The sequence below is a fragment of the Centruroides sculpturatus genome, unplaced genomic scaffold (assembly GCF_000671375.1).
Source record: "Centruroides sculpturatus isolate CEXI.00-Female unplaced genomic scaffold, Cexi_2.0 scaffold414, whole genome shotgun sequence".
Lineage (NCBI taxonomy): Eukaryota > Metazoa > Arthropoda > Arachnida > Scorpiones > Buthidae > Centruroides > Centruroides sculpturatus.
The window spans coordinates 556,286-582,033 of NW_019384735.1; the positions used below are offsets into that span (position 1 = coordinate 556,286).

The 25,748-nt window shown below is 31.7% G+C and overlaps 1 protein-coding gene across 4 annotated transcripts in view; it reads left to right on the forward strand.

The window, feature by feature from the left end:
- Positions 1 to 25,748, forward strand: part of LOC111628272 (endothelin-converting enzyme homolog) — a 98,576-nt gene that overhangs the window by 33,918 nt on the left and 38,910 nt on the right. For 3 of the 4 annotated variants that reach the window (XM_023372019.1, XM_023372023.1, XM_023372022.1), the window contains 3 exons: positions 8,664 to 8,873; positions 17,550 to 17,677; positions 21,598 to 21,816. In XM_023372019.1, coding sequence (XP_023227787.1) covers positions 8,664 to 8,873; positions 17,550 to 17,677; positions 21,598 to 21,816 — 557 coding nt within the window. The remainder of the gene's footprint in view (positions 1 to 8,663; positions 8,874 to 17,549; positions 17,678 to 21,597; positions 21,817 to 25,748) is intronic. The other variant, XM_023372021.1, reaches the window with a different exon arrangement.

The following is a 25,748-nucleotide window of genomic DNA, read 5'->3' on the forward strand; positions in this document are numbered from 1 at the left end:
ATAACAGTCAGTCACGTTTTATCGATCGAATTGATGGAACAGAGGTTGGACTGCCCATTACAGAGAACAAAAGTATATATATGTACTAGGTCCCTGCTCTTGATCAAACTTCCCGCAACAATTAATTTAAGTACAATTCTGCTTAAAACTAAGACAATTATAATTCAACTTACTATTCAAATACTATTACTACTTACAACTAGAAAGAGAAAAGAAAGGATGAAGGATAATTGGATAGTCTACCAGTAGCTTAGATCGGGGGGGTCCTGATACTGGGTAATGTCAACTATGGACTAATCACATCCAGGGTATTAACAACCAGTTACCATTAAATATGTGCCGAGGCAGGTCCTTGAGCTTGTATGGAATGACTCACTAACTTAGTTCCAAGTCAACATCCACACGTGGTCTATACTGACCCTCTCCTTCTATCTTCCTAAGCCTGACTCCTTGTAGCTTGTAACTTGGTTTCCCTCACCTGACCTGCTATCTCGGTGGCAAATCCAAAAGTGACTCTCGTCCACTCCTGGTTTCCCCAGATCCCTTTCAGGCAGGACCTTTTCCTTTGTACACTGGCCCAATCAGGACCCATGAACAGTAAAGCTCCTGTCATGTGACAGGAAAGGGTTAAAGATAGAAGGAAGAAGAATGACAGGAAAGAAGAAAGGAGTGCCTATTCTATATACAATTATACAAAACAAACATGGCAGACAGCTACAATGTAGGTTCAAGGCTCCATTCTGGATCAACCTTCTCTTCCAAAATACTCTAAATTAGTAAATTTATTTATGTAATGATTCATATTAGCATAAGATGGCAAATTAACAGCCTATTTTTATTCCAAATTAATTACTTTTACATTAATGTTCAACCAAAAGATTGTCCAATGAAATCTCCATTTTAGATATTAAGTACCGTAATTTGTAGACTCAGGTTTCAGACTACATTTTGCCATTCAACTTAAAAATGACTAACCAGAATAGAATTTGACAGTGATAGATTTATAGTCCTGTATCAATGACTCACAAAACCTTTGAATATCCAGTAAAATTATTTAATTGAAATAACAAACGTTGTTGACCTTAATATTATAGTCTTGTGATTAAATGGAATAATCCTAAGAAATTTCATGATGTGTAGTTGAATGATCTTAATAATTATGAAAATAAACTTTAATCTATTGAAAAATATGACATTGATGGCTGCATTTTGAACAGCACAAATTCAAGAATAGTGGAGAACTATCTCATCCTTCCTGCTAACTAGGCCACAACATTTGGCAAGAAAGAATGGATGAAGAGAATTGACACACAGCTAAATTAGAAGTTATACACACTTACTCCATTTACATTCAGATAGAGTTTGGCCTAGATAAATGCAGAACATAGAAAAAGGAACCTGAAGAAAGATTATTTTTTATGTAGAAATAGAGATATAATTGAATCATTGGATGAGGGTGAAGTATAAAAATAGTTAGGATTCCAACAAAATATGCACAAATAAAGCAAAGAATAACAAAAGAATAAAACAGCAGATTAAACTTGATACTAACAACAGAACTGAATGCAAACACATTTTCAAGCAATCAATATGTATGTTGTCCCAGTATTGACATATTTATTTGGATTATTGACATTATAAATTGGGCAAATACAGAACTAAAACAACTCCAAAGGAAAATACAAACAATACTAACAAAATACAATCAACACCATCCTAAGTCATTCATAGAAAGGCTGAATTTTCCTTATAAAGAGAGAGGGCAAAGTCTCACAGATATAGTAAATCTTCACTGCAAAGAAATAATGACACTGCGAGAGTTTTACTTTAGAAAATAAGAAACATCTCAATTACACAAAGCTATGACTCTTGCAGACAAAAATAGTACATCATTAAACTTACACAACACTGATCTAGGAAGGTTATTTTTTCAACCTCCACTAACGTATGAAAAAAAATTGGAAGCATGTGAGACAGGGACAGGGTGCACATCTAGTGAGTAGTATATTCCCTCACTACTTAGCGTTGTGCCAAGCTATTTTAGACATTTGCTACTCTGCAGTAAACACATAAACATGATGCCGCCAATCCAGTCTCTTGCCAACTGTGAAGTATGAGCAGTAATTTTATTTCTACAGGCCGAAGAGCTGAATGGAGATGAAATTCATCAAAGGATGTGTAATGTGTATGGTGAGAACCTCATGAACTACGGATGCATGCGTGAATGGTGCAGGAAATTCAAACAAGGATGTGACAACGTTCGTGATGAGGACAGTCAAGGGAGGAAGTGTGTGATGACTGACGATTTGGTGGACAAAGTGGATCAATTGGTGTGAGAAAGGTGTCAGTTCATGATTTCTGAGCTCAGTGAGGAGTTTCTTCAAATTTCAAAGTCCACACTGTATACTGCAGACTGACAGTGTTAAAAGTTGGCTGAATGGCCTAGCAACAATGTTCTTCGACATGGGTATACAAAAGCTGGTGTCATGGTATAATATCTGCCTGAATTGAGAAGGAAATTATGTGGAATGTTTTGTAAGGAACCAAGTCCGAGCATTATTTTTATTTACTTTTATTTTGCTTTTTATTATATTTTTGTTTGGGGCTTATGTTGTGTTAGGACAAAGGTTTCCTCACCATTCACCTTAGAAACTTAAAAATAGAAGAAAAACCAACTCACCAACAAGGGAAAAGTGTCGTAGAAAAAAAAACTCGCGCACATTTGCGCTCCCGAGCGGAAAAAGTAAGTCCTCACCAAGAAAAGGGGGGAGATCCCCACAAGCACAAGTTAGCAACTCGCTAAACCTTAAAAGAATAAAACATCCCGAAAATTGTAAAAAAGAATAATGTAAAAGGTTAGCGAGTATTGTCAGAAAATAGGCTGCCAGACAAATAGAAAAAGTTTATTGTTAGCAAATAAGTATGTAAATGAGGGGAGTGATCGCATTCAGAATTCACCTCACAGTATAAAGTCCAAACGTCAAGTGAAGATGGACGAGGTGAGCTTCTGTTAGCAACGAGCTTGATGAGCTTCGTAGCAGTAAACGAGAGAGGTGTCCGATAGGAAAAAAGTAGTTCCAAGGCGATTTTGAAATTATTCAATTTGTGGATCGACGAATAGAGAAAGTCTTGAGAGTTGAGGAAATAGGTTCCTAGTATATTGAGGTGATAATTCATAAGAATTATTGTATATAAGTTAAGTCTTTGAATTTTTGTTGAATTCCAAAGGGGAATAGAATTAAGTTAGAAAATAGATTGAATTGAGTTTTGTCGGGTTGATTCTTATTGATTTTCATTGAATAAATTGTTGTTTGATTTTACTAAATTTTGTATATAGTTTATTACTAGAAATTTATTAAATATTTGCTTTGTTATTGACAAACTTTGTCATTATTTACTTCGATGCACGCTAAAAGTCCAGGCCTGGCACACTAACGCGAATCCGCGTAAAGTACCCATTAGGGAACGGCTATTTCTGGCACACAGTCGTGTCGATAATCGTTGTAAAAAAAGTCAGAAAAATAATATAGTACTTTACAGTTTGAGGCATACTGTACAGAGAGAATCATAGAAATCCACTTAAAAATTAACAGAGGTAATTTAACCATTATTGGTACATATGCTCCCGAAGAAGGCTGAGAAGAAGAGAACAAAGACTTCTATATAAAAGTTGCAAGAAATTTTTAATAAGGTTAACAAGAATGATTACACTATCATAGCATATCTGAATGCAAGAGTGGGAAACACTCCAGTAAATAAAAATATTGGAACCTTTGGAGAGAATACTCGTAACAGAAATGGTATTATGGTATTAGACTCATTGATTTTGTTGTTTATAATAATCTTAAAATAATGAATATGTTTTATAATCATAAAAATATACATAAATATACTTGGCAATGACAGCAGTCCAAGTCAATCATTGATTATTTTATTGCTAATGAAAAAAATGTCAAAATTATTCCTAGATGTCAGATCATACAAAGGATTTGAAGTAGGCTCTGATCACTTCCTAACCCAAGCATAATTAAGAATCCCACCAAGGTGGCCAAAAAAGAAACCAAATGTTAGACATGAACCTAAATGAAAATTTAAAGTTAAAATTATTATATGATGATTGTATCAAATTGTTATATACTAGAAGAATTGAACAACATATGGAGAGAATTCCAGAAGACAGAGATATAGAAAATGAATGGGAAAATATCAAAACAATAATAAAGGCAGCAGCTGATGAGTCTCTGGGCACAGTAAAAGTCAATTCCTGTGAAAGAAGTAAATTAAAAATATGGGGCAATGAAATCAAACAACTAATATTACAGAAAAACACAGCATATAAAAAATTTTTAAGCAGTAAAAAAGCTGAAGATGCGATAGAATACAAATGCTGCAGAGCAATTGCAAAAAGAGAAATAAGGAAATAAGGAAAAGACGACGACAATCATGGACTAAATTTATTTCACAACCAGAATCAGATCTCTACAAAATAAGATCAAATGCCTTCAAAATATTAAAATTTATGAATCAAGAAATTAAACAACCCATTAAGATTAATTGTGGTATGACAAATGACCAGTTTCTTAATTATTATCAAACACTTTGGACAGATCCTACATATACTAACAAGATTTTTGAAAGCAACAATCAAAATAGGACTGAATTATCAAAGGAAGAACTAAATAGGTAAATGTCTCTTCAATCCGAACAAATTTTCAGTAGACTTTCTCACAGCTCTGAAGCATTGAAGATTGAAGAGACATTTACCTATTTAACACATAATACAGCTTCCATTAGAAAATTCATAAAGGAAGAACTGTTTGAAAGTTTAACCAAAACAAAAAATGGAAAAGCAACAGAAGATGATGGCATAAATGGAGAGTTATACAAATATGCTGGTGATAAATTCCACAAGAGATTATTAACATTCTTCAATAATATATATATATATACTAGCTGCAAGGACCCGCATCGCTGGGTTTTTATTTGTATGTAATATAGTATGTAATATATAAAAGACTGTTTTTCTAAGTAATCTAGAATCTAGCTGCAAGGACCCGCTTTGCTGGGCAAAAAGTAACGATAGTGAAGATTAAGATAATTACATTATAGCCAATCTTACCCGTTTTCACAGAATGCAAGAATTAGGTCCCCCGTTTCCAGACTAATTAGAGAATTTTTACGTCCAGTNGTTCAGAATAGTTGCATCGTAAAATAAAAATGCCGTAAAAATTCAAATAATAGCTTTAATTTTAAAAACTTTTAAATTAAGAACGAGCGGCGATGTACTGATACCCCCCGATTTATAAAAGTATAGCTAGGCCTGTAGCATTTAGGCCCTATAGATTTTATAATAAAGACCTAAATAAATTTAATTCTAAAAAGAAAAAAAAAACATATATATAAAATAAATTAATACATTTATAAAAATTTAAATATTTACGATCAGTCCATATATATATAATTAAGGAAGTTTGGAGAAATTTTCTCTTTTTCCATCTGTTAAACGACTTTTATTAAATACATAATTATATTCAATATATTACTTTTATCATTATTAAGATTTATAGTTGCTTGCGTCAATTTTAAAACAATTAATTCAGCGGCATTTAGTTATCTTTTCTCTTTTTGCTTCCTGTTTTTGAATTGTTTGGACACAAGACATGGCTTTAATGAGAGGCAATTTACAAAGAACACTTAATGAATAATAAAACATGTTTTGTTTATTTATATGTATATCAGAAGATTTATAATGAGATGTTTAATTAGTGTATAGAAGGAATATATATATATATATATATATAAAGATGAACAAGCCTGTATACTGTTTGAATGAAAGAAGAATATTGTGCTGCCTATTCATAAAAAAAGGAGATAAATGAAAATTAGATAACTACAGAGGCATTAGCCTGCTAAATACCTGTTATAAAATATATGCTAGAATTCTAAATGAATGATTAAAACAAGAAGGTAAAAAATTTCTTTTAGAATATCAAAATGGATTATGAAAAGGCAGATCTTGTATAGACTCAACTTTCTCCATTAAATTATTACTAGAGAAATGAAGAGAATTTAATCTGAATACACATTTAGCTTTTATAGATATATACCAAAGCATTTGATAAGATAAAAAGACCAAAACTTTTTGACATCCTACAAAACAGAAACATACCAAATATTTTAATTCAAAATATATGTAATATTTATGAAAATAATACCATACAACTTAAGTTCAACAATGCCACTTCAGAATATAGAAGAATAAATCAAGAAGTAAGACAAGGATGTCCATTGTCACCAACACTTTTTAACATCTATATAGATGACATAATACATCAATTACAGGAAGAATATATGTTAGGAATTCAACTTTCAAACAACATAAAATTCTGTGGTGAGCACATGGACGAACAATACAATGAAAGTTGTCTACAATAAAAGTTTTTATTGTTGGTTTGTGCAGTTTTACATATACAAAGTTATTTCAGATCCCAACTCCAATATATACGATTTTCATAACATATACTTCTATTGGTACAAGGGAGTGACACTGTTTTTTCGCGACAATGCAAGATTTTTCTTAGCCTACCTTAACCTAACTTATATACTAATGAAGAAATATAGAAAGAAAGAGTTAAAATTAAGATTTTAGATTAATAAGAACAAGACAAAGTTGCTGGTGGGGTACCCGTATTTCCTTCCTTCCTTCATACTTCGCTAGTATCCAGGTAAAGACTTTTCCTGATTTTCCTTCCTTTCGTCTCTTCCGTTATTTCTCTCTCTCAACGTTCTCAGATCATTCAGTTTCTCTCTGGTTTCGATGACCAGGACTTCCTTCTCTACCTGTCTGTCTCCTTCGAATGCTAGCTTCAGAATGCCCCTCTTTTTCTCTGACTTGCCTCAGGGTCTCTTCCACACCCTTGTTTTCCGTTGTATTTCTCAGAAACGTTTTTACCACCAGCAGGGAGGAAAGATTGTTAGAAAGTTTGAGAAAGTTCATAGACAAAAGACTTAAGAAACTTAATATTAAGTTTAATACTAAAGACAAAATATATATACATTTGGTGGATCACCACAATTCAATACCAAACAACATAAAATTCAGTACTATTTGCCGATGATCAGGTGGTAATTGCTAACTCTGAAGATAATTTACAAAAAGGTTTATTTACCTTAAATAAAATTTCAAAAGAATATGCATGAAAATTTCAACCAAAGTAATGGCATTTAGAGGCACAGAGCCAATACATAGCAAAATCGTAATTGAAAATACAATTTTAGAGCAAGTTAATAATTTTCTTTATCTAGGATGCAATATTTCTTATGAAGGTGAGAATGACATCTTTCCCATGTGGAAGTGAAATCTGGGTCTTAAAGAAGAAAGATATCAAAAGATTACAGGCAGCCAAAATGAGGTTTATGTGTCAAACTGCTGGATATAAGCTCCTGGATCATCATTGAAATGAGGATATTTTGGAGGAACTCCACATGAGGCCATTAATTGAAAAACTCTGTACATATAGAGAAAAATGGCTTCAATATGTATCTCAAATGTTGCTGGGTAGGATATTTCTTGCAGTTTTACAGTACAGTAATACCCCAAACTTACGCGATAGGTGGGACCGAGCGATAACCACGTAAGTCGGGGTATATTTTCGCAATTTGTGTAAAATCCAAATCTGATGTATGTAAGCTAATAAATGTTCTCGTTAACTTTATTTCGCCTTTTGATTCATTCACGGTTACAAGAAATCACCACATAGAGTCTCTCAAGTATCCATAGATATAACAAACACAGAAATAAATAACACAAAATAAATTGTAGCTATGCGTCGATTCCGCGCGGCACGTCTGAACATGTAAGCTAAACAATAGTGTGGAGGGAGTGAGTAATCAAGAGTTGCGTGGCATTCAAACAAAAGACAAATCGACGAGATTTGAAAATCGCATAACTCCGGGTTCGCGTAAGTCAGGGTAGCGTAAGTCGAGGTATTACTGTATCAACCACGAGGACGACAACGATCCAGACTTCCACAAAAACGACTCCTAGACCCTGTCTAGCTGAGACCAAAATGGGTCAACATGGCCTAAATTCGTGAATGGTGTATGATGATGATGGATAATGCAATTTTTATGGTTTCTTGCATGCTACAGCAAAATGATACTTTAATTTAAAAAATAAACATATTTTTACAGGATTTTATGGGTGATGAAATTTCAATGTCTGCTACTGATGCAATTTCAATTTCAATGAGTGTATTGCTTTCTTAAATATTTTCAAGTAGTCAACCCAATAATTAGACAAATTGACATGACTGCAAAATTAACTGTTGTCAATCTGTGTAAACTGTTGACACTTTATCCAATAATCATTCTGCCTCCTACTGGGAAAAACTAACACTATCAAATTTTTCCATTAATGCAACTTTTCAAATTATGATACTTAAGTTAATGAGCTTTAATAAAGAAGAATTCTGAGTTTACATAAAGAAATTGCCATTTTGTTCATTATTTGCAAATTTTTTTTGTAAAATATATCTTGAAATAATATATTATTATCAAGATTGATTTTCTTTTTTAAATATTTTTTAATACTATATTCAAATAATTTTAAAATATTTTTACAGCTATGCAGTAAAATATAATTACTAGTCATTTTTTTTCAGCAGAAGAATATTGTGTCACACCTGCCTGTGTTACTGTTGCTAGTTCTATACTTAATGCTATGGACTTCTCAGTTGATCCATGTACTGATTTCTATCAGTATGCATGTGGTGGATGGATTAAATCAAATCCTTTGCCCGATGGAAAATCTCTCTGGGGAACATTTGGAAAATTGTGGCAAGAAAATCAACTTGTAATGAAAAATGTATTAGGTAAAATGTTATTAACAATAATTCAGAATTATAATGATTAAATAATCTTAAATTAATGATTTAATTTGATTTGTTTGTTTTTTTTTTAATTTTTTTCTAAATTCTTGATTATTTCCTCAGATGGAAATAATTGAGAATTTAGGAAAAATTTTTTAATATTGCATTAAAATAACAGGATAAAAATAGAACTTTTCATTTTGTTAAAAATAAAAGGTCTTAATTTTATAACATGAAGCTTTTTATAACATAAAATGGAATATTTTTAGTAGTGTAGTCATTTGGGAGAGACGTGCATTTTGTAATATTTGAAAAGTAAAACCTTCTCAATGACATGTAATACTGAACAGGTAACCATTTCTATGCTTTTTTATATATAGTAAGTAATCTGCATACATTTAGAAAGATAAGTAAATTATTAACTATTAAGTTGAGAGTTCTACCTTCCTCAGGTAGAACTCTCTAAAAAAATTGAATCTTTCTGGTGTTAGTGTTCTATTTTGGAATGCATATAAGACTCCAACATATTCAAATTTTGAATGTTTTCTTTTTTACATTTTTTTTTTCATTATCCAATCAGGTACACCTGCATTGTTTGCTATAATGTTGGGTAGAAGATTATAGCAAAGAATGATTTAAACAAAAGAACCAAGCTTTAATTTTAATGAACTTTATTGTGAATTATAATTTTGGCATAATTGCCAGAGGACATTTCTATCCATTTTGCATATTATTGTGGAGGTGCAGCCTCAAATGAAAGGTCATCTCATAACTAAAAATTGTTTTTGGATGTCACTGGTGTTTATAGTGACAGAACACAAAGACAATTTTGTACCTTTGGTAAATTTTATTTATATATATTTTAAGGTAAATACTGTTGGCCAAAATTTAATTTTAATGAACTTTATTCAACTTCAACTTAATACATAAAAATTTACGAAAAAAAAAATATCTGCAACTAAAAGTTAGTAAAGGTTACATACAGTGCTAACTGTCTGTATGGCCATCTGGTTACAAATTCTTTTATGTAATGTACCAATTTTTCATCCAACAATTTGTCATATGACTCTATATTAAGTTGATCCATAGTATTAATTAAAAGTGGCTCCCATTGGTGAAAATTGGTATCTGGGATTTGTGAGGGTCGTAAAAGCGCGTAGAAATTTCGACTAATTACAAACTTTAACGGCAGAAAGTTTCGAGGATAGAATCAGGTCAAGGGGATGTGTTAGTGACAAAGCCCAGATGAGACGAAAACTTTCTCGAATTGTAAAACAAACGCGACGCGACGATAAATAACAGGGGGGAATGTCGACAGAAGAGAGGGAGAGCTTTGTCGGGATGCGCGCGAACAAATATCGGGTCGAAGCAAGCGGGAGAAAAAGAACAAAAGGGATATCTGTTAAGTAAGAACGCGGTAGGGGATAGATGGCCACAAGAACATCTGGTGAACCGTTTGGGTTCAAAGATGACAGAGAAAAGGGACATAACGGAGTAAAATACGAGCGCGAACGTTAAAGGACCGTCATCACCTCTCCGACCTTTTCCCGACCCGAATCGGTCTCGGGTTTCGCCTAGAAACAAAGGAATGACCAATCGGGGTAAGGGAGAGGGTGAAAGGGACCAATCAAAAGGGTGAGATTCGGGGAAAATCTTATAAAACCCCCGAGTCTCAAGGACACGACGGCGATTCTCCTCAAAGACGAGTGCCAAGAAGATGCCAGGTCATCCGTACACGACCGTCCAAGCTTCTCCGCATACTCAGAGGAAGGAAGAGTGTATCCGAACACCGGACATCGCCCATTCTCCGTCGGACTCTTCTTCAAGGAAGCCCCGGGGCACTCAACAGCACCTGCCGGCCAACATTCCCAATTTTTGTTATTCATAATATGTAAGTTAACTTCATGTCAAAATAAACGGTTTTCGTGTAAGACACTTGTCATCTCTGTCTCCTACCGCCACCACCCACATATGGTTTGACCCTAGGTTTTCCTGACGAGCAATTAACGTATTGCCCCCAAAATCGGCGAACTTACAGATTCACACACTTTTTTTCCCAAATTGTCATTAATTCTATAACTTATTAACATTTATAATTGGCTGATAATTGGTCTAAGAAAATAAAAATAATAAAATATTCTTAATTTTAGATAATCAATTATTTTACTTTTTGAAAATAATTAAGTAATTAAATATGTGAGATCTGAGCCCTCAGATCTTTAGATTAAAATTACACTAACCTATTTTTAAAAGGGGCAGCAAATAACTATCTTGACCAGGGCAGCATAATTGCTAGTTTGTCCGCTGTACAGTACATAGATGGAATATCTTACAAAGTCTTGTTAAACTGCTCTGTAAGACCATTTATCTAAAGATGGTAAGTAATAGTCTTTTGATGGATGATATTGAACAGTTGGAAGACTCTTGGATGACTTTAGTGAGAAAGGAATGTTTTCAATCACTAATCAATTTTTATAGAGTCCCATGCTTAATAATGTCTTTAATCAGAAAATTTGATATTTTGACCACTGATACAGTGGTTTCCATTACATTATATAAAGTTACATTACTCCAAAAAAATCAATGCTGGTAGTGTTAAAAGGTTTATCAGGTTAAAAGGTAGATGCTTCTGATGTTGTAAATGTCAACAAGCTTGGATATATCACATTATATGTTGATTCATTCCTCTCCAATAATGATATGTTAATATGCAATCACAGGTAGACATATTCAAAGTATGGATTGTCACGATTCAATTGTCCACTTTTTGCAAGGACAATTAGCTTTTTCAAGTGTGCTGTTTGTGTGTCCACTGTATTTGACATTTGTCTGCTTTTTTCACAGATGCTTTCAATTATCAAGCTTTAAAGTAATAAAATCTACACCTTATATAAATGTCCAGCAAACAGAATTTGTATAACAAATCTTTTCAGTATAAAATAAACTGAAAACATTTGTTATACAAATTCTGCTTGTTGGACATTTGTATAAGGTGTGGATTTTATTACTAGATAGTATTTCCAGCTGTAATCTTGAAATATTTTAAGTGTTATTTCATGTTATACTTTTGTTTTAATAATAATAATATTTTATGAATTTTTTAAAAGAGTTAGATGGTTTTTCTTCAAAAAAATATAATAGCTTTTTTTGACATACATTGGATGATTTGTTTCCAAATGTTTTTGAGAGTTGAAACCTGCAGAAGTTCTGCCACAAATTATACAAATTGATAAATGCCCACAATTTACTTTCATACATGGAAATACATATTTTAAAAATTCTGCAACATATTTTTTTATTACAAATGTTGCTTTTTGGATAATTTTTTTTCATATATTAGAATGATATTATTATTAAACACATACAATCATTAAATACTCAATTGATAAGCAATTGAGTTTTGTCTTTATTTTTTAATTTCTTTTAAACATATTAAGTGTACAGTAGAACCTCACTTAACGAGTGCCTTGCATAACGAGCAAAACAAATAGTGAAAAAAAAAATGACTTGCTTAACAAGCGACGTTTTGCATAACAAGTGACAAGGAGAGGGGAAGTCCTGGATTGTGTGCATGCTCCATCAGTTTGTGTTTAGCACTCATTCTGCTAGCATCTTATAAACTCTGTTATGTAACCGTATCCATGTTCGTAAATGTTTGCTACACTGAATATCTATAGCAATAGTTATAAAATATCGTAAGGTCATTTCCATATCCTTTAAGGAACAAACTTTTTTTACGGCTTACGAAGCAGTCCATTGTGAGAATGCGCAAAATCATTGGCTGATGTTGCCAGATCTAACACTATAATTATTTAATCATTTTTCTATTTTTTTATGACCAAAGTAATTCTTATCTTAAAATTTTATATTGTTCAGAAGTAGCATTGTCAGTCAAAAGATATGTTTCAACCAATTTGTTGCTTCCGTCACAGCTTCCGATTGTATAGTGACTGACTTAGTGCATGCGCAGTTCGTCACTTCGCTGTATCCCTACCGTAAGTTTGGTCAATCCAAACTTTTCTTATCGTATACGATACTACCATATAGTTATGTTATAGAGTTNTTATCTTCTGATAGGCCAGTATAAGTAAATCCGGATTTAAATTTATGTATAATAAACAATTCAGCTTTACAATCATAATTGAACTTTTGAATATAAATTTAATTTCAATTTAATAAATGTAGATGTTACTTCATTATAAAAGACCAAATCTGCCCTAATTCGTATAGTTAATAAATAAAAAGTTTAATTTTATGGGTTGAGTAGTTAGGATGTTTATCATTGTATACGTGAATATGGCGGAAAAGGAAACGTTGAATAGTTTAAAAAGAGAAGGTCAAGTTGAAATAAAATTTCACTTTTTAATTGATGGTATATAGGAACAAACTTTTTTTATGGTTTACGAAGCAGTCCATTGTGAGAATGCACAAAATCATCGGCTGATGTTGCCTGATCTAACACTATAATTATTTATTCATTTTATCATTTTTCTATTTTTTTATGACCAAAGTAATTCTTATCTTAAAATTTTATATTGTTCAGAAATAGCATTGTCAGTCAAAAGATACGTTTCAACCAATTTGTTGCTTCCGTCACAGCTTCCGATTGTATAGTGACTGACTTAGTGCATGCGCAGTTCGTCACTTCGCTGTATCCCTACCGTAAGTTTGGTCAATCCAAACTTTTCTTATCGTATACGATACTACCATATAGTTATGTTATAGAGTTTATAACTCAACCCTTAATGTCACTTGTGATCACACATTTTTCCAAACTTGTGTTCAGTCATATTACATACAAGGGTTGTCCCAAAAGTAAGTTGGCTCTAACTCGAAAAATATTTATTGAAGAAGATAAGTGATTACAGGCCTTCAAAATGGTCCCCTCTCTTATCAATGCACACTTACCAGTGGCACGGAAGTGCTTGGATTCTGTTCAGCATCCCCTTCTTATTGAGCATCTGAATCTGTTGGGTCACTTCTCTTCAGAGCTTTTCCAGCATCGGAAAACGCACCATCTGAAGGGGTTCCTTCAGCTTGGGGAAGTCATGTGGGCTCAGATCAGGACTATAAGCCTGGTGGCAGAGCTGTTCCCAGCTGCATTTTTTGAGAAGTTTGATGATCTGTGCACTGATGCTGCCACCTATTGTTTGCCTAACACCTGTGTTAAAATACAATATGTGCTCGTTTTTGAGATACCTGTCTCCGCCTCAATTTCTCTCACTATGATTCTCCAGTTTTCATTANTATTATATTTAATTCATTAAAGTGATTACTAATTTAATGGTACAGTATTTATATATTTGGATCTGAAGTGGATTAGTTCTAAAAAATATTTCATCGTTCCCAGCTGCATTTTTTGAGAAGTTTGATGATCTGTGCACTGATGCTGCCACCTATTGTTTGCCTAACACCTGTGTTAAAATACAATATGCGCTCGTTTTTGAGATACCTGTCTCCGCCTCAATTTCTCTCACTATGATTCTCCAGTTTTCATTAAGCAACATTGCAATGATTGAAGCGTTTGTGTTGTCAGCTGTTACAGTAAACGGCCACCCCACGCGGATCATCTTCGATGCTTGTTTGATCTTCTTGAAACTTTGTGTGCCACCTCTGTACTGTGCTATGATTCACAGTAAACCTTCTACATGCTTCTTTTAACTTGGCATGAATTTCGGACACTTTTTTACTGTGTATTGTTTTGATGTGAATATACACACGTTGCTCTATTGCTGAAATTTGATCCGATGGACTGTTCTCGTTGTCTTTTCGAAATTTTGGCATTTTCCCTTTAAACAAATTTCACTACCATATGATATCAACATGTTTGTAAGACTTCAATCTACACACTGACGCTTCAATCAGCTGTCCACGTTGCCTACAACGCCTGCTAGAGTGTGCTGTGCATTACTTTTGGGACAACCCTCGTATAAACATCAACAACCATAGCCCATATGTAATAAATGCGCCAAACAATATGCCAAATTCTTGGGTTATATAAAGGCTATAATTAAATGCAGTATAATTTTCTTTGAATACATGTTATACATAGAATATTTGAGTATTTTTTCAGCGTGGAATCCATTATCATATTTTACATTCATTTATATGAGAAAAATTGTTTTGCTTGATGGGTATTTTGCATTACGAGTAAGATTCTGGAATAAATTATGCTCATTAAGTGAGGTTCCACTGTATATGTAACCATATAAGAAGAATTGGTGTTTCCAGCACTCTTATATTTGGGGTGTAAGTGAGATCAGGGCCCTTATATTTAGGAACTGCTATTCTACATTATACTTTGATAGTAAATTGTGAATACTACATTTCCATTAATCTTTGTTTTATATATTGTTCTAAATTATGTAATACAGTTGTCCCTTGATAATCCGACAGGTATGGGACCAAAGGTGTGTCAGATTACCAAAAGTGTCTGGATTACCGAAAATAATTACATATTTCGCATTGTTTTGCTAGCAGTAACTTACAATATTCTCTACTCCAACTGTTCGAACAGAACTGCTCACATAAAACACACGAAATGTGTGTCATCGAGTAAGAATTGGATGGGGAGATTCACATCACGACATGCTTCTGTGCAAGCAGACACGTAACGGGGACGGGTACCTTGACGGGAGGTGCGTCGGACTACTGAGCATGTCGGATTAAAAAACGTCGGACTATAGAGGGACAACTGTATTGAAAAAACAAAAATTCACAATTGGTCTATAAAAAATTTTCTTCTTCTTTATGAGTTTTTAACCTAATATTCAGTTTAGGTGTTCTATTATTTTTAAACTTAAGTATAAAGTTTTTATTTGTATCACTTATATTATTATTGTTATACATTTCATTAATTTTTTTAATTAATTCTTTTTTAATTTTACAATATAGATTATTATTCAATCTTATATATTTATTGTAATAACCTATTTGATCAATAGTTTTACTTATTAGATTCTGGTTATCTATTATAACTAACTGTTTAGCTTTATCTGCTTTAATTACTGACAATTTGTTTTCTTTAAAAAATTCTATTATATTTTTAATAATGCCTTTATGTTGATAATTTTTCTTTTTATATCTATTTTTATTTTTAAATTCTTGTTTTAAACAATTAAAAACTATAGATATTAAGTTTTTTTTATCTTCTTTTTTAATTAATATATCCTTAATACTTTTATCCAACTCTGCCATAATATCAATTGACACATAACTTAATGATAAATTATGTTCTAATTCCAATGCCAAGAAATTCTGAATATATTTGGGTATCACTTTATTAGATTTATTCACTACTAATCTATTCATCCAGTCATTTTTATCTTTCAGATATAGATATGAAAAAAATCTTGTGTAATTTTAGTTCTTTCTTATATTTATAATTATCTGCTATTCCTACAAATGGATTAAAACTATAAGAATTTCTATTAAGTAATTTCCTTAATTGATATATTAAATTACTCCATTTTTTACATTTAAATCTAATTACAGAATTAATTATTTTCCTCTCAGTTTTCCACACTGCATGTCTAGGAATAATGTTCTTTATCGATTGTTTTAATTTTAATGTGTTAGGCATAGTCTCTTCCTTCAAAAAACATCTAAGATAGTCCATGTCATGTTTAAGTATTTCCACTTGTTTCGTCATCTTTAATAGTACAGGTATTACAATTGCAGAATGATCAAAAGTATAAAATGAGTGCATTAAAATAAAATAAATTGTTAAATAAGATTATTATTTCTGTGCAGTTTAGACTATAGAATCCCATCAAAATTGACAAACACCACTACCTTTTAAAAAATTAAAAATTAAAAAGTCTTCTAGCAGTAGCCCAATGATAAAAATTAATAAATACATTTTTAAAAAATTGCTAGGATGAAAAATTGATGGACTTTTTAACTTTTTTGCGTTTAGAGGTGGATGAGTAGTCTTCAATAAAAGGTCGACACCGCCATGGAATAGTTATTGTCTCAATAGCGTGTGAAAGGACTGAATGATATGGACTCATCTTGTATGTATAGTCTATCAAGAAATATATTTTGTTCGTAAATGTGAATTTGTCCTGGCAAATTTTTAAAAACCACCACATTTTGATTACAATTTTGGCTATCAGCTTTTGGGGCAAACGTTGGCTGCTTTTAGTCACAATACCAGCTTTTTTTAAAGTTACAGATGGAGAGTTCAGACATATATGTATATACATGAGATAGAAAGAATCTGCAAACATTATTTGATTTTTTAAAGAGTCTGTAGATCTCAGTAATTTGGAAACTGCTGCTTTAGGACATTAATCATAAGTATTTATAATGAAAAATCGCAATATTATATTTAATTCATTAAAGTGATTACTAATTTAATGGTACAGTATTTATATATTTGGATCTGAAGTGGATTAGTTCTAAAAAATATTTCATCCATGATTAAAGTTTGTTTACTTCTATAAAAATAAAAGTGAATTTTTTTCTTTTCGTAATTAATAGCTAAATATCCTGTTTATATTAATCTTATATTTTTTCAAAAAGCTATTTTTCTTTCAGTTTGTGTCATTACATAGTAGAATGTCATGTATATTTTTAATAACTTTCATTAACATTATAGTATATATTTTGCTATTTTTCATTAATTTATTTTTCATTGCTAATTTTCATTAATTTTAATTATCATTTACATTTCAGAAAGTAACAAATCAGAGTTTAAAAGTGAATCTGAAAGAAAAGCTCGCACTTATTATTTTTCTTGTCTTGATAAAAATGAGACAATCGAACAACTTGGTGCTAAACCAATGCTGAACTTGTTAAATCAAGTAAGAATTTCATTTTTAAATATTTTAAATTCATTCATTCAGTTTTATATAATCTACAGTGGCAGATCAAGTCAAGTGGGGGCCCCAAGCGGTAAAATTTCGGGGCCCTCAAACTCAAGTTAGAAAAAAAAAAGTTTTAAGAGAACTCTCATTAAGTTATTAATAAAAACAAGTAATCAAAAATTGTATACCATAACACATTAAATAAATTTATTAAAAAACATATGTTTTACGTGAATTTTCATCTTGTTTTATTTCTTGCAAATTCGTCAATTATTTTGGCAGTATCAATACAATTTAAAATTTCCTGCTCTATATACAGAATGGCCATATTATTTAATCTTCTTTTCCCATTGTACTCCTTAAATAATGTTTTACACAATTTAAAACAGAAAATTCATTAGATAAGGGAATTGTTAAAAAAATTTCAATAATATTTCAACATTGGGAAATGTGCAAGACATTTCTTTGGCAGCTTGATAAATGTCTGGAGTGGTTTTTATGGTGTCCTTGTTTTTAGAAATATTAAAAATAGTCAAACTCATCTTCAAAAGTACAAACATCAATGCCATTTTTGTAAATATCCTTCAACTTTTTATCACATTTTTTTTTTCTTCTATTGATAAATTCCAATAAAAAATATTCAAAGAGGCTCTACAACAACTTCATACATCTGAGTTCTTTGAGATAGTTCTGCCTTGGTTTTATCACATATGACATAAAATGAATTGATTATGAAATTTTCTCTTATTGTAAATTCATGCCCGACATCTTTGTTTTCATTATCAAAAAACATTTTTCTCTTTTGTTGTCTGCAAGTTTGTCCATCTTTTATATTAAATGATAGCCCTGATAAATCAGTTGCTTCTTTTTCAAGTTTTTCAAATTCTTTTTTGAAATTATTGATAAAATTTTCTAATGACTTCAGTAGGATAGATCTTTTTAACAGTTCGCACTCCACTGATTGCAGCGATTGACTAGTAGCAATTATTCTTTGTAAAATAGTATTCCAAATCACTGTCATTAGGGCGTTTCGTATTTGTCCATTTCTTCAGAAGTGAAGTCACCTCCACTATGGTAACTTTCTTTTCTTTATCTGAATTATAAATTTCAGTTAAAGCCTCTTTTATATGGGTGAAACCAAGTTTTATAGCTAATACAGCATCTGCTCTTGCTAACCATCTTTTCACTGAGACAGAATGTTTACACATTTGTAAATTTCTGGTTAAAACTTTCCAACAATGGGTTGATGCAGAAAAAAATGTGAATAAATTCTGCACAAACAAAATATTGAATTACAGTGCTACAACTTTCTGCAGCGAAATTTCCAATTAAATTTAGAGAATGATTAGCACACGGAATAAAAACTGCACTTGGGCTATATTCTTTAATACATGCTTGCAAACCTGAGTACTTCCCTGACATTGACATGTAAGAAGCATTATCAAATGATTGTCCTCAACAGTTTTTAATAGCCACTCCTAATTTTATTAAAGTTTGCAAAACTTCTTGCTCCAAATATGAAGGCATGTGTTTATCTATGGGAATGAATTCATAAATCTTTCCTTTATATTACTACAGATGAAATATACCTTATCACAAAAGCTAGTTGATCAACATCCAAAACATTGGGAGTGGAGTCAACAATTATACTATAATAAGTCGCAGATTTGATTTCTTCAATTATTTCTGCTCTTACTTGATTAGCAATAAGACCTACAAATTCGTCACAAATATTATGAGATAAATAGTTTACATTTCCTTGTCCTTGGTTGGCATATTTTTGTAGATGTAACTTCAAGAACTCATTGTATTTACTTAGGGATTCCAAGCAGGTTAAATAATTTCCTTTCCTATTGGAATCTTTGCTTTCTTTGTGACCCCTAAATCATAATCCTAAACGACTCAATAATTTTATTGTTGATACAATTCTTTTCAATACATCTCTCCAATAACATTATTCTTTTTCTTTTTTCTGTAATAGTTGAGTATCAATTCTATTGAATTTTATTGATTATAAAAGATCAACAAAATTCAATTAATAGAATTGTGTGCAATTAGTAGAAATGTGTACTATGTATAAAAACATAGTACACATGGCTGATATGTGTTCTTTTGAAACTTCATGGTCCAATAAAATAACAATAATTAATCTCCTATTTTGCAGACCAGTTATTTAATTTAGACTTTGATGTTGAAAAGAGTTTGCAAGGGTAGCAGTAAACACTTTTGCTTGTTTCTGAAAATACCAGCCAATTTCTCTTTTCCATAATTATATTTGATTTCTTTCTGTAAAAATGAGCATAAGAAAGTCCTCTGTAATACACTTCATCTCTGTCTTTATACATTGATTTCAAATTCTCTATATTCCTGATATTTTTTGGTTTGATTTTAAGAATATGATCAATAATAGCATCTGTTAATATTGTTGGCAATAAAGCTATATCATTTATTACTTCTATGTCTATATTGAAGTGTCTTTCTGGACTATCTCTATCGTCAGCATTTTTGCAATCCCTTTTTTCAGTAGCATTTTCAACCTCCTGATTCTCAACTTGTTCTTCTTTCCCTTCTTCACTTATGTGATTCAGAAGTTTTGAACATAGACAACTCAGAATTATCTGATGTACTGTAGATGTGGATGGCAACACTGTATCAGTATTTTTTACTATTAAAAATTTATCCAATGAATTTCTTTGGCTTTCAGCAATTTCTACATTTTTTTAAACTGTTTTTACTTTCCTGCCCCAGTTTGATATCTCTTAATTTTTTTACCATGAAGAAAAACAGTTTTTTTGTAAAATAGTTTAGAACTGTAAAGGAATTGACAAATTTTGAGTAAAAAAATAATTTACAAAGTAATGATATTAAATTTATATGAGAAAATACTTTATGAAAAACAAAACAGCAGATATTAAACTTAAAGTAATAAGTTACCTTTTCTCCTTAGAGCAGTGATTCTTAACCTTTTTTAAGTTCCAGAAGAGTTTTGAATATATGAAAAATTTGTGGAACACAAAAATCACTAAGGTTATAAAATAACAACAAAAATAAGCACAAGCATATCTTTTTATTATTCCAGTCACTGCTAAAATGACCTGGAGCATGACCTTTCCACATCTTTTCCTTTGGACATCCCAGTCAAGAATGTTCATTGCTACTCCAACGTAGCCCTCAGGGCTTCTTTCTTTTCTTTTGTTCTAAGGATTGGTCATCACAACCTGAGGAGAAAGGGTTAAGAAAGAATATTCTAGAAGGGATAGACAATGAAACAAAGAGTAAAGAAAGGAAATTGAACTAAATTAATATTAATAAATATACAAAATATGGCATACAGCCACTCCTGAAACACAAACAGCAAAGACCTCAGGGGCCCCTTCGAGGCCCTAAACAGCCGCTTAATCTGCTTACCACTTAATCCACCACTGATAATCTAATGCAGTGCTATTCAATCTATGGGTCGCAACCCCAAATGGGGTCATGGAAAATTACCTTGGGGTTGCACTGTTAAAATGTTTGAATACCATTGATCTAATGTATAAAATCTAACCACTACTTATCTAACAATTATTTTAACCAAATGTATTATATTTATTTACCTCTAAATGAAATAGAACATATTCTGATATTCCAAAGGATATACAAGGTATAATCAAAAAGTCCTCAGGCTGGCTTAATATAAAAAAACAAAGATAGTAAAAAACAAATTAAAGCTAGTTTTAAAAATCAAATGAACTTGACTTTACTGTAGGTGCAATAACAATCACTAGCAGTTTCAATATTTTTAGAAAATTCAATTTGAAGCATGTGAAAAAACATTTTTTTGGTGATTTTCAATGGAAAATCACCAAAACAATATTTATATATAACGACAGTGTAACAATGAACTATATAATATTTTTTTTTAAATTCAAATATAGACTGGAGGTTGGAATATTAGTGACAGTTTTGATGTTCAAAATTGGAAATTTGAAGAAGCACTTCAAGCAATGCATAATTTGTTTAATCGAGGTGGCTTGTTTACCTGGGGAGTTGGAGAAGATGAACGCAATTCTTCCAATAATATTATTCAAGTAGATCAAGGTGGACTTGGTCTTCCAACAAAAGATTATTATATAAACAAAACTGAAGATGATCCAGTAAGTAAATTAGAATTTATATACAGTAGATTTCTTCTTTTATAACATAATTAGTTCCTAGAAAAGAGTTATTAAATGAGATATGAAATTTTCCATATGCTTAATATAATTAATTAAAGTTCTATTTCTGGAAAATTTCATATCTCATTTACTTACAAAGACTGTACTGTAGTATAGTATAGTACTATGTAATTTAGCTTTTTAATAGCACTGTAATGTAGAATTTTATATGATCATGATAGGAAATCTATAAAAGAAGATATCAAAACAAAAATCAGTTGTATAAATATGATTTATAAAATATTATATACCTAATTCTCAATGAAATCAATCATGGTAGATTGGTTCCATGTAAAACTGAAAAAATGTAATTTGAGATTACATGGAAAATAGACAATTAGATTTCAGGGTTTCCTTTTTTTTAGTAACCAATATCATTTTATATTGGTTAATATTGGTTAGTGTAATGAAAATGAAATCTCATTTAATATTCTCTTTGTTTGTTGATAAAGAAACAATTTTCCTTTTCTTTTCTACTTGAAAATATTGTTTCTTCCATAACTAAAATTTTTTATTTACTTTTTTAGTTATTTTACTGACAATATTGACAATCTTAATAAAATTCATTATCAAAGCTTGTTTTTTATTTCTATCTAATTCTTTACAAATTTCATGATATTGAGCTATATAAAACAAAACTTTGTTGCATTTTTCTGACCTTGTTAACTGAAATTGTGCAATTTGAGTACCATGTAAATTGAGGGTTAGACACATATAATATGCAGAGAATAAATGCAGAGAATATTTATTTATTGATGTGGAGTGTTAGTGAAGAATTGCATTCTTTCTCAAAATCTGTTTGAATGATTTTGAAAAAACTTTGCCATTTTCCATTAATTACTATGAAGAATCCAAAAATTATCTATACTAATAGAGAGGTTGAGGCGCACATTTTAAACGTGTAAACATGTACGTGTGACGTTCAGCGCCGCTTTCCTGTAAGCCTAAAAGTTTGACGATGGTGTTTGAAATGTCGAGCGTGATTCCACCGACTATCCAAACACCATTGTCAAACTTTTAGGCTTACAGGAAAGCGGCGCCGAACGTCACACGTACACGTTTACACGTTTAAAACGTGCGCCTCAACCTCTCTATTATTATAAACAGGTAATGTTTGCAAGTAAATAAGTAAGTTTGGATGTAGCGTGTAATCTCCGAAACTACTCATCCGATTTCAAAAATTCTTTCACCAATATTTAGAATGGAACTTCAGGGTGGACATAGGCTGTATATTATTCCATTAAACATTCATATAAATTAAAAGATATAATCTAGGTTAAGGCTTTTATGTCCAACAGATGGCGCTATGAGTATGACACCCTAAGTTTGCTTTTCTGTGAGGCATTACGCTTTTCTGTGAAAATGAACTAAAGCGGATCAACTTCTATCTATCTGTATAAATAAAAATGTAATGTTCGTTTGTTCCTACCGATTCCTTTGAAATTTTGACACAACGCTGTATTTGAATACACATGTGTTTTTATATAATATACAGTACATGTCAAAATTCCCCCCACTGAAGGGAGATGGTTAGGATTAAGGCTTACCTTGAAGAACTTGGCTTCTATTATACTATTTTAGATGCGGGTTTTTGATTGCGTTTTAATAGGGTACGTTGAGAGAATGTACACTAAGAAGGGATTTTTCAAAAAATTCCCCCTCCCACAGGGGAAATGTTATACATTTATAATAGATACATTTTGAGCTACAACAACACATGGCGGAGTCTGCTAGTATAAAATATGGAGGTTCATGACTTTGTTTTCAAGATACAAGATCGTAACAGTTGCATGATGCATGTCTTCTATGTGCCTTATAGATTTAAGTTTGTTTTCAAAATTTGATGGGTTGATTTTGATAAAACTTTGCCATTAATTGCAACGAGGAATCAAAAAATGTAATAAATGTAAATATAGAAAATAGGGGTCCATGAATGTAAAGTGGGGCCAAAGTGACAATTTCTGTGCTCGTTGAGCTAGCCTAAGAAAATTTAGAGGGTCAGATAAAAAGACCGCATTGCATGCACCTAACAGATGATAGATGCAAAAAATGAACAGAACAAGAACAATTGGCAAGAAGAACTAAAAGCAATTGGCTTCAATTGCTTTTAGTTTTGGTTTTATTTGTATATGACAATGCACAACATGTGGGTGATCTGCCAAGGAGGAGTGCTTCTTGGGAGGTCTTTTATGGGAAATGGCCTCTATTTAGATATTGTTAACATGAAGAAAACCTGGAAAAATTCACGTAGCCGGCTTGTTGGCCATGCACAAATTCACATCCAACTACCAGTATTGAGTGGTTTTATCCACTTAGTTGCTGGTGGACATTGACATCTTGGATCACCTCTCCATATGGAAAAGTATAAGGATTGTCTCTGTGTGCCTGGCTAGTGCAAAAATTGCATCTTCTGTGGCCAGACACAAGGTACAATCAGGGTACAAGGATTGCATCTCCTGTGACCAGCAGATGCAAAGATAACCTTTTTCATGAAGGCAAGTGCAAAGTTTGATTTTCCTCAACTGTCAGGTACAAGGGTTGCCTTTTCTGTGTCTAACAAGTGCAAGAATCATTTTTTTCTTTGCGTCTCTGTCTCATTTCTCTCACAATACTGCAAAGTCATGCAATATCCTAGTTTTATATTATCCTTACGTGTACTATACAATTGAAACATTAGATCATAATAGATAATCATTGTTCAAATACTGGTAAAAGTTAATATTAAAAATATTCTCTTTTTCCTATGTTTAAATGATAGATTAGTATCTGTAATAAATCAAGTTGTTTTTATTAAAGCATATTTTTATTATTTTTCTGATCCACATTACATCAATATGGAAGCAAAGCTTGATTTGTTGATTCTATAGTTAGTGTTTTATTAGAGTAAACAGAAGTTGATAGTAGAATTATTATTTGCTAAACTGATTTACTGAAAAAGAAATAGCATGGAATATTACAGGTTTGAAAAACCTTGAGTTGTCAATAATTGGAATATCTGGAAATGTGTAATAAGAAATCTATGAGGAACTGAGAGAGCAAAAAACTTTGCAATAGTGAAATGATAAAACCAGAACTTTCCTGATAAGCAGCTTGTTTTTGAGGGTTAATTCTATCTATTGCATTAACCCTCAAAAACAAGTTGCTTATCAGGCAAGTCTTAAAATATGAGACAAAGCTATGGGATCTGCAAATATCTGTGGGGTAAATACAGTAGACCCCCCTATAATGCGTAGATACGTTCCACATTATAAGAATTTCACGTTGTCGGAATCTTTAAATACATGAGCCAATCACAGCCCGACACATGTGAAGTTTACGGACTGTGGCTGTTTGAAAGGTTTTCTTCCGTAAAATTAATCAGTTCTAGACTAATTCGACTCAACATTTCCAAAACACGTATAATTTTTTGGGAATAATCCATATAAACTATGCTATAAACAAAAAATTGTAGGATTACTTACCGAGTGTGCACCATTCGATGTCGCCATTGCTTAAGCTTGTTTTTGTCGCGGAGCAGTGCACCAAACGGCGGCCGCGATTTATGATAAGTTATTTTTCTGCGAAAACTTCGTTGAACTTTGGAGACATCATTAATATAAATAATTTTTATGGCCCTTGAATAAGAAATGTTTCTTTCACAAGAAATGTATAAAATTACAGTGCTGTATCAGACTTATGGTACCTAATTTACATACTGTATGGACGATAGTAAACTCAACTTACTTGCCTAAACTCTCCGTAGAGTGGCGCTAGACGGCAGAAAGTATATATATAATTATAATAAGGTTACAATAAATTAAGTTAATATATAATTATATATACAGTACCTAATTTATATATAATTTATATATAATTATATGTACAGTACCTAA